A 10,990-nucleotide genomic window follows, 5' to 3' on the forward strand; every position below is an offset into this window, starting at 1 on the left:
ACCTTGAGATACCAAAGATGCAGATCTTAATGTCAGATGTTCTGTGAAGCTGTTGCGTATCTGTCCCTCAGATGAGGCAGCACTCACTAAAAAAGTACAGTAGCACGTCAAGCCTAAAAAGTGACGTAAGCACTTGCGTCGATATCACACCGACATTGTGTCTGAATATTAAATAGTGTATATATAGTAGCGTTAAACAAGACCAGAGCCCCTGGCACCACCCTATAGCAATGACAAACCCTTCTATCAACCAACTCGAAGCTTAACATCATCACCTCATGTCATACTGGGGCTAACTGCGCTCTACTCTTCAGGACCAGATAAGTCCAGAGCAAAACCACACATGACCGAACTGAGCACCTATATGCTTACCGTATATACACCATAACACCTCACCTAAATACCTATAACCCTTTGCAACATACATCCCCCAAGGGACTCTTGTACCCTACTATAGCTTGATACCATACATTAAAGCACAAAGCTATTATAGATGAATATACAATTAAAAATATAGATAACGAACAATACCTAACACGTGTTGACATAGCCTCTTTATATTAAGCCCACCAGGACCCTTGCCTCATGATTTACCATTTAATAACACCATTGGCTATAGCAGCGTATAGGAATACTAGTAGCGCTATTAACTACCTTGATAATTAGCCTATCCTAACACTCTGGAATATAACACCAATAACAATTGATGAATTAAAGCCAGACTGCTTATAAATAAGCTATACTTTTCGCTGTCTTCACATCCACCAAAGTATCAGTCAAAGGACGTCCAATCTTCTCCTATAGAGTGATTAAACGGTAGACAGTCTATCTGATAACGCCTAATACAATATACTCAATGTAAAGTATTACATTCTCCCCCATATCTCTTTAACAGCATCTACATACGTATGTAAGGAACATCCAGAGGACATAATGCTTAATTTCCATAATCTAGTGAGACTAATTTTACAATTTAACCATCCCAGGAAACCAGACTTGAACAATATGTAAGGTTCTCTGAATATGAACCCAGCGCTCACGCGTCATTACTAAGCAGAAGTCTCACATAAGACTCAGGACTTACATGACTTCTGATGATCTACAAGCGAGGCTCAGGCTTATATGTACTACTACACTGCCACGTGAGGTACTGAGGCACCATTAAAACAATAAACCCTTAATAACCCAGACTCTGACAGTCTTCCTCCTCTCAGTACCTGATTCCATCCACAGGTTAGGTTAACAGAGACCACAGCAGGCTAACAACGGAATATCAAACAGGGCCCTTATACACATTAAATGACTAACAATAATGCTCAACTTATAAACACAACACTTCCTAAAGACCTCTTTCAATTGTAAACCCAGGTTCATCTGAGGCACCTCTACTAGCACATAAGCGTCCAGTAAGCCACAAAGCACTTATCAATGTACCTAAGACGTCTAATAATAACACCCTACTAGCTTTTCCAACCCTAACAAGGACTCTTCGTTCCTAAAAATCTCTCTCCCCATCAGGTTAAAGATACATCTATGCCATAGTTATTTATATCCCACGTTAACCGCTTAAACAACACTTAACTAATACCCCAAAGAGACTATTCTCTTGGCGCGTCCCCTGTCATAAGCAAAAAAATAATAATGCTATGCTTTAAACACTAGCAGCCTACCTAAAATATTAAAGCTCAATAACAGCCTTAATATTCAAACCCCTATATGATACCCTTCCCAGCACTCTAGCCTCAGGCCCTCTCCTTAAGTTTATCACTAAGAACACCAGCGGTCCCTATATATATTTAACTATACATAACTCGCTTAAAAAACTCCTTACAATAAGACCAGCGTTAAAATAACCTCCAGTAATGAAATAAACACCCCATAGGAGTACTCTTGTATATCTCTGTCTACCTATAAACCTGAACCTGTGGAATGGGCAGGTTTTTGACATTTGGAAAAGAAACAATCAATAGAAACATACAGATCTTCCTAGTACAATTTATCTCACAATCTAAATGACTGAATCAACTCCTTCTTGCCTCCCAAGTACAAATAAACCACCAAATTCTATGAAATAAAGAGCCCAGCACTCTCTGTACTCATCCAAACTTCTCTTCTCACTAACTTTCAGTATAGCATTACGACACACAACATGACTAAAATAAACGTGTATATTAACGTTGTCTAGAACTATACATCTTATAAATCACTCTCTAATCCCCTTAATAACCATAGACGCATCGTTCACGATACCAGTCTACGCATCTTACCAAGATCAAAACACCATCGACATGTAGAATATATATTATATTTATACGGAACATTGTCCCTATTGACAACAATCAAAATCGCGACATAATGAACACTGTTTCTAATTTGAAATCCCCTATTCCATCATATAAAGTAATACTACTACTGAGTACGAGTTTAGTATTAGAGTCACACCCTATATTTATAATAACTTATCTAACCCAGTGACTACAGAGTGAACCCTTAATAACCAACGTGTAGATATTGAACTCCCTATCCCTCTGAGTGAATACAGCGAAATTCAGTCCACTTTGCTGATCGATAGGCAAGTAAGAGCCATTACACACATCCTCATTAGTATTACCAGATTACATTAATTATACTATAACTCCTAAATAACCCTTAATAATCCCAGACTCTGGAATACCTCTTACTTATTAGACTGTAGATTAAACGAAAACACTAAACTTCCCACTACGTTTTAGTTTAACCTTACTTACGTTAACACAATAGTATGGCATGTGCGCGTATTTTTAAGGTAGCTCTGGCGTTATGTCAGTATCTAGGATTAGATTGTACAACAGAATTGCACTGACAATCATTGTATAGTCTTAGCTCCGTACTCGTGTTCTCTTCTACTCCTAGCCATCGTCGTCCCTCGTTTCCTCTCCGCTCCTCTACTCTGTCTCTACCACAGCCCCCTTCTTTACATCCCTCACTCATCACCAAATCCATACCTTGACCCTACTCTATTGCGTCCTCTCTCGTCGAAGGACAGAAGGTTGGATTACTCATATACAGTTTACTAAAGGCCGAGAGAGTAGAGGAGATCCTCATATCGCGCTACATAGAGAACAAACAGTACACATCCTTATCAATCCTGAGAGAAGGACGCTGTCATTACCTACACACGGAGCTCCAAACAGACAAATACATCGTCATAAGCGTTGACACAATTCCATATGGCATAACATATGAGAGCCCACAAACCCTGGGTAGTGATTTGGTAGAGTGCAGCAGGGTGGTGGAGCTGAAGGGTCGCATGAGATGGTGGCAGCAGACTATGATGACATGCTCTAGTGGCAGTTAGAAGGCCGTTAACTACATGCACCTGGTTTCAGAGATGAGCCAGGCGGTGGTTGAGTGATGTACAAACCGCGTGGATGCCAATGACTGGATGTTTCAGAGATTAGATGAGAGGGTTGACGGGAGCTGAAGACAGAGTCCTCCGAAGGGTGTTCAGAGTAGATAGGGTGGCGACGGCGCGACACTATATGCAGACTTGGATTGGTGTCCCAAGAGATTGACCGGGAGGAACGGTCGATTAGGTGCGCGGAGCTGAAATGACCAGCACGTCGAGTGTGAAAATAAAGTAGACTTTGTATACGTATATAAACGTGAGCAGTGGCGCTCAATTAGGAATGAGAAGACAGTAAGTGGAGAGTCGGAGATATAGGTTGTATCTGAGAATGAAGATGGCTGATCTACGTGGGTTTTAAAGTAGGAAGATGACACACTAAGTGGAAGAACAGCTAGGGTGTGCAGGTCAGAGTACGAATATGCGAGGATAATTGAGAGAATCACTGTGGGTAGTGTACTCTCCATGTTGCCTCTTTCTCTCGTCTTCCCAGAGATAGTCATCTTGTCGTATTCTCTCGTGTTGCGGCGGTCGTCTTCTGTAAGCTCGAGCTGACCTGCATTCTCGTCGTCTGTTCGATGCATGCTCTGCATGTCAGTCGTGCGCTGCGGTTTCGTGAGCGATGTCCTACGAGCCTTCTGTGTCTCTGCTCGTCGGATGATAGTCTTACTGTGTACCGTGCTTGGACGTGTGTACGCCATCTGTCTGGTCTGCGCTCTACGTAGTCGTGCTCTGCTACTCTCGTCTCTCGATGGATGTACTCTCTCAGTGGTCTCTCTGTCTGTGGATGTCTCGCAGCGTCGTGCATGAGCGTCCTCTGCTCTGAGTCTGCCTGCTGCTAGCATGAGTGATCTCGCTGCTCTGGATCGTCGCTCTCTAAGCTCTCGCGTCTGAGCGTGCATTCTCTCATGATGATCTAGCCGTCTGCCTTCTCTGCTCCTTCATCCTGTGTCTTGCTTCTGGGTGTCTGCATGCTAGACTGCTTGACTCTCTGAAGAACAATCCAGTCCCACCTTCAGCTCCCCTCAACCCCTCCCATCTTCTCTCGTTCTGTGACTGTCTACTCCGGCTGCCCGCTTTGCACTTCTCCCTCCTGATCTGCTCGCTTCTCACTCACCCCTGTGTCGTACTACTTCGCTAGTCTCCATCTCTCTTTCTGCTCCCCTCAAACCCCCCCCCCCTTTTTTTTCCCAACGCTGATGTGTCTGCGTCTCATCTCGCGATTCCTCCTCTCTCTTCCTGTCTTCAGTCCCCTCAACCCCTCCATATATCTTCTGAACACCATCCAGTTCGCGTGCTCTCCTCTAGCTGTCTGTCTCTTCATGTCTCCGTGCTCTCGCCGCTATCTCTGAACCACCTGCGAGTCCCGTCCGTTCCCTCATGAGATCCTCTGCTCGTCATCCTTCATACACTTCTGTACACGCTCAATTCCTCGTCGTCCGCTGCGTCTCCTGTCCTTGCCCTCGATCCTTCCTCCAGTCCTTGTGAGCTTCTCCTGCATGTCTAGTGATTCTCCTCCTACGTCTCTGCGCTCCCACCCTTCAACCTCCATCCCTTAATCCTTCTCCAATCTCCATATGCCCTGCCTGTGTCTTCTCACTCCTGCTCAATGAGCTTCTTCACTCCTCGGTTAGTTCTGCAAACCTCATCCACTTGTGTCCTCTTTCCTCTTCTCAGTCCCCTCTCGAATCCTCCTCAATTCCTCAAATGTGTCTGTGTCTCTCCCTTTGAGCGTCCAACAACAACCCTGTTTGTGAGCAGTGGTCAGCCGCTCACCTCGTGCCAGGTCTGTCTGAAGACGGCTCGGCGGAGGAGAAGCTTATTCTTGGGACACGGAGGAGAGCATCGACAACCTTGGAGACCGACCAGTACGCTCACATAGTGATTCACTGTGTTGAAGGTACGCTCCAACCACTAGAGGACCAGTACCGTCACATAGTTTCACTGTGGTGAAGGTACGCTCCAACCACTACAGACCAGTACGTCACATAGTGTGCACTGTGTGAAGGTAAGTTCCAACCACTACCAGACCATGTACGTCATCATAGTGTTCACTGTGGGTGAAGTACGCTTGAGACTGAACACCATCCAGTCCCGTCTTCAGCTCCCCTCAACCCCTCCCATCTATCTCTGAACACCATCCAGTCCCTGTCTTCAGCTCCCTCAACCCTCCCATCTATCTCTGAACACCATCCAGTCCCTGTCTTCAGCTCCCCTCAACCCCTCCCATCTATCTCTGACACACATCCAGTCCCACCTTCATGTCCATTGCTCGTGTTTCTTGGCCCAAGCAAGTCTTTTCTTCTTATTCGTGTCCTTTAGTAGTGGTTTCTTTGCAGCAATTAGACCATGAAGRCCTRATTCACRCAGTCTCCTCTGAACAGTTGATGTTGAGATGTGTCTGTTACTTGAACTCTGTGAAGCATTTATTTGGGCTGCATTTTCTGAGGCTGGTAACTAATCAACGTATCCTCTGCTGCAGAGGTAACTCTGTGTCTTGTTTTCCTGTGGCGGTCTTCATGAGAGCGAGTTTCATCATAGCTCTTGATGGTTTTTAAGAGACTTTCAAAGTTGTTGACATTTTCCGGATTGACTGACTTTCATGACTTAAAGTAATGATGGAATGTTGTTTCTCTTTGCTTATTTGAACTGTTGTTGCCATAATATGTACTTGGTCTTGACCAAATAGGGCTATCTTCTGTATTCCACCCCTACCTTGTCACAACACAACTGATTGGCTCAAACGCATTAAGAGGGAAGGAAATTCCACAAATAAATTTTTAACAAGGCACACCTGTTAATTGAAATGCATTCCAGGTGACTACCTCATGAAGCTGGTTGAGAGAATGCCAAGAGTGTGCAAAGCTGTCATCAAGGCAAAGGGTGGCTACATTGAAGAATCACAAATATATTTTGATTTTTTTAACACTTTTTTGGTTATTGGGGCGGCAGGTAGCCTAGTGGTTAGAGCGTTGGGCAAGTATGTGTTACTTCATAGTGTTGATGTTTTCACTATTATTCTACAATGTAGAAAATTGTTTTAAAAAAWTTWGAAAAATCCTCGAATGAGTAGGTGTGTCAAAACKATCTACTAAAAAAATAAGAATAAAAAACATTTGTTCATATTTATAAGGTTGTTCTTTCTTTAAGTCAGCACCTCATTGACTATTTTGGTGCGTCTCTACTGTACACTACTCTAACTGTTGTATCTGCCGCTGTCTCACATATTTTACGTTTGCCCCTATCTTGTCTGTTCACAGTTCAATTCATACGTCTGTGGACGGTTGGATAAGTTCTTTGAGGAGCCGCTGAAGTTTGACCCAGAGAGGTTCCATCCGGACACTGCCAAGTAAGTGACCCAATATTGTTTAATYGTTKCTTTACAACATTTGAATTGATTATGAGCTAACTGATATGTTATGGATGCTGTGTTTGTTTCTGTCCTGAAGGCCCTATTACTGCTACTACCCCTTCGCCCTGGGACCACGCTCATGTCTGGGACAGAGCTTTGCACAGGTGAGACACACACACAGTAATCAGGACACTTATAACACATCACGACCACAACAACACACACACACACACACACACACACACACACACACACACACACACACACACACACACACACACACACACACACACACACACACACACACACACACACACAACACACACACACACACACAACCACACACACACACAACACACACACACACACACACGCGCTACACCAGATTCCTTCTGTTGTTTGCAGATGGAGGCGAAGGTAGTGATGGCCAAGCTTCTCCAGAGGTTTGACTTCAGCCTGCTGCCTGGCCAGTCCTTTGACATCCTGGACACTGGCACTCTGAGACCAAAGAGTGGAGTGGTGTGTAGCATCAGACACCGAGGACAGACAGCCGCAGCCTGACTACTGGAACCTGGAGATGACTAGCCCTTGTCTTTCAACTCAACATATTTCTTATTCGACTCATTCCGTCTTTCTTCTTTACTGTCTTAAAAAAAAAAGATTAACACATCATCAATGTTTCAACCAATCTTGCGCATATATTTGCATGTATTCTGAACAAAAATATAAATACCACATGCAACTTTTCCAATGGATTTACTGAGTTATAGGGCTATATAAGGAAATCAATCAATTGAAATAAATTCACTAGGCCMTAATTTATGGATTTTACATGACTGGGCAGGGGCGCAGCCATGGCTGGGCCTGGGAGGGCATAGGCCCACCCACTTGGGAGCTAGGCCCAGCCATTCAGAATAAGCTTATGGTAGAGAAATGAACATTCAATTCTCTGGCAAAAGCTCTGGTGGACATTCCAGTAGTCAGTACGCCAATTGCACGATCCCTCAAAACTTGAGACATCTGTGGCATCTCGTGTTGTGTGATAAAACTACACATTTTAGAGTGACCTTTTATTGTCCCCAGAATTAGGTGCCCCTGTGTAATGATCATGCTGTTTAAGCAGCTTCTTGATATGCCACACCTGTCAGGTGGATGGATTATCTTGGAAAATTTCTGCACAACATTTGAGAGAAATAAGCTTTCTGTGCGTATGGAACATTTCTGGGATCTTTTATTTCAGCTCATGAAACATGGGACCAACACTTTACATGTTGTGTTTATATTTTTATTCAATATACAGTACCAGTCAAAAGTTTGGACACACTTACTCATTCAATGGTTTTTCTTTATTATTAATATTTTCTACATTGTAAAATAATATTGAAGACATCAACACTATGAAATAACACATATGGAATCATGTAGTAACCAAAAAAAGGGTTAAACAAATCAAAATATATGTTATATTTGAGATTCTTCAAAGTAGCCATCCTTTGCCTTGATGACAGCTTTGTACACTCTTGGCATTCTCTCAACCAACTTCATGAGGTAGTCACCTGGAATGCATTTCAATGAACAGGTGTGCCTTGTTAAAAGTTAATTTGTGGATTTTTTCCCCCTTAATGCGTTTGAGCCAATCAGTTGTGTTGTGACAAGGTAGGGGTGGTATACAGAAGATAGCCACAGTAAAGGAAGACCCAGAGTTACCTCTGCTGCAGAGGGTAAGTTCATTAGAGTTTCCAACCTCAACATCCAGGCTTTATCACAATCCGGCTGTGATTGGGAGTCCCATAAGGCGGCGCACAATTGGCCCAGCATTGTCCGGGTTAGGGTTTGGCCGGGTAGGCCTCATTGTAAAAAATAATTTGTTCTTAACGGACTTTCCTAGTTAAAAAAAGGTTAAATAAAAAAACATCAGCTGTCCAGAGGAGACTGTGAATCAGACCTTCATGTTCGAATTGCTGCAAAGAAACCACGACTAAAGGATACCAATAATAAAAAGAGACTTGCTTGAGACGCATAGTAGGTGAAYGGATGTTCTCCGCATGTGTGGTTCCCACCGTGAAGCATGGAGGAGGAGGTGTGATGGTATGGGGGTGCTTTGCTGGTGACACTGTCAGTGATTTATTTAGAATTCAAGGCACACTTAACCAGCATGGCTACCACAGCATTCTGCAGCTATACCCCATCCTTCTGGTTTGCGCTTAGTGGGACTATCATTTGTTTTCAACAGGACAATGATCCAACACACCTCCAGGCTGTGTAAGGGATATTTGACCAAGAAGGAGAGTGATGGAGTGCTGCATCAGATGACCTGGCCTCCACAAACCCAACCTCAACCCAATTGAGATGGTTCTGGATGAATTGGACCGAAGAGTGAAGGAAAAGCAGCCAACAAGTGCTCAGCATATGTGGGAACTACTTCAAGACTTGAAAAAGCATTCCAGGTGAAGCTGGTTGAGAGAATGCTAAGAGTATGCAAAGCTGTCATCAATGTAAAGGGTGGCTACTTTGAAGAATCTCCGATATAAAATATATTTTGATTTGTTTAACACTTTTTTTAGTTACTACATGATTCCATACGTTATTTCATAGTGTTGATGTCTTCAATATTATTTTACAATGTAGAAAATAGTATATATAGATATATATATTTTTTTTTGGTAATTATAATTATTAATACTTTTTTTATAGAGAAATTATATTTTGAATGTAATGGGTGTATGATGATCATGGTTAGTAGGATGGACTTAATATAGGAGTGTTTCTAGTCTGTACCTTGTTACTTTGTACACAGTCTAGGTCACTTTGTACACAGTCTAGGTCACTTTGTACACAGTCTATGTCACGTTATACACAGTCTATGTCACTTTATACACAGTCTATGTCACTTTATACACAGCCTATGTCAATTATTATGTTGTTACAGCAACGTTACAGTTCAATATAGTGTAACGACCCTGGGTTTATAAGCGCGGATATCGACTCTGCCGCTTGAGCATGCTTTTGGGGCACAGTCGATAGCGCGCTGGACTTTGGGCTAGAAGGTCGAGGGTTCGAGACCTGCTCCCTGCCTGTTTCCTTACATTGGTGTCAGAAGTGGGATAACCCAGGGTCGTTACAATATATTCAATGTACAACGTATTAAATACTGTAGAGAGCTTTATACAGTATATATTAACTTATTCGGTGAACTTCTTAATCAACATTATTACCTCAGTGCGTCTGTTTTAGTAAATGAAGCCGGTTTTAGTAGAATCATTTAGCAAAAATCACTCAGCCCCAGAAAATAATAATACTTTTGTCCACAAGGTGTCACTGTAAACCCGCGGAATAAAGACCATTCATGTTTTGCCACTTTCTTGTTTACACTCGTGACCTCTAGATGAGTGTCATTTTTAAAACATGTTGAATGAATTGCTGTTGACGGAATTGCAAGTGGAAGGATTCTACTTAGAGTTTTATGATGGGTTACATTGTGAAAACTCAATCAAGTGTAACATTTCTTTCCTCTGCCGCCTCAGCTTTGATGATTCAGTAATTAGTACAAAGTTTGGAAACAGTGTATTCATTGTTTGAATTGGGTCAACATGCCAGGGCAAGGAAGTGTACACTAAAGCTATCATCATTTTCACAGAGCAATTAAAAGGATTGAGACATTCTGCAGACTGAAAGCAGTGCTTTATTATAGTGCTATAGGTTATTAGGCCAAACCATGTTTATAACACGATAATAACAGGTCACATAGCTATAAATGATGCATCTCAGTGCTGGAGGCGTCACTACAGACCCTGGTTCGATTCCAGGCTGAATCACAACCGGCCGTGGTTGGGAGTCCCATAGGGTGGTGCACAATTGGCCCAGCGTTGTACGGGTTAGGATTTGGCCGGGGTAGGCCGTCATAGTAAATAAGAATTTGTTCTTAATTGACTTGCCTAAATAAATAAAGTTTAAATTMAAAAATATATTWAAAAAATTAAGAATAGTGCTATATTTTCAGAATTATTCTGTTGAATTTCAATTACTGGAACTGACCAATTCAATTGCATATTGTTATTTTCAAAACAGATCTATTTTATAAAATKTATTGATAAATGTATACATTTTTTATTATAAGAAAACCATGCCTTTTCACGTCTTTCATAACATGTGAAGTGAAGTTCCTTACTGGCCCTTTAAGAAGGCAGTGACATCCATTGCGTGGAGTAGGCACGATCAGGCCTGCCTCTTGATTGGCCGTCTTGACAGAGAGC

General features: G+C 42.4%; 1 protein-coding gene across 1 annotated transcript in view; it reads left to right on the forward strand.

Annotated features, from left to right (window-relative positions):
* Positions 1-7,988, forward strand: part of LOC111972528 (cholesterol 24-hydroxylase) — a 22,830-nt gene extending 14,842 nt beyond the window's left edge. The window contains exons 12-16 of the mRNA XM_070446445.1: positions 5,204-5,285; positions 5,637-5,659; positions 6,646-6,734; positions 6,835-6,901; positions 7,143-7,988. Coding sequence (XP_070302546.1) covers positions 5,204-5,285; positions 5,637-5,659; positions 6,646-6,734; positions 6,835-6,901; positions 7,143-7,298 — 417 coding nt within the window. The 3' untranslated portion in view covers positions 7,299-7,988. The remainder of the gene's footprint in view (positions 1-5,203; positions 5,286-5,636; positions 5,660-6,645; positions 6,735-6,834; positions 6,902-7,142) is intronic.
* Positions 7,989-10,990: the final 3,002 nt, after the last annotated feature.

Source organism: Salvelinus sp. IW2-2015, linkage group LG14 (genome assembly GCF_002910315.2).
Source record: "Salvelinus sp. IW2-2015 linkage group LG14, ASM291031v2, whole genome shotgun sequence".
Lineage (NCBI taxonomy): Eukaryota > Metazoa > Chordata > Actinopteri > Salmoniformes > Salmonidae > Salvelinus > Salvelinus sp. IW2-2015.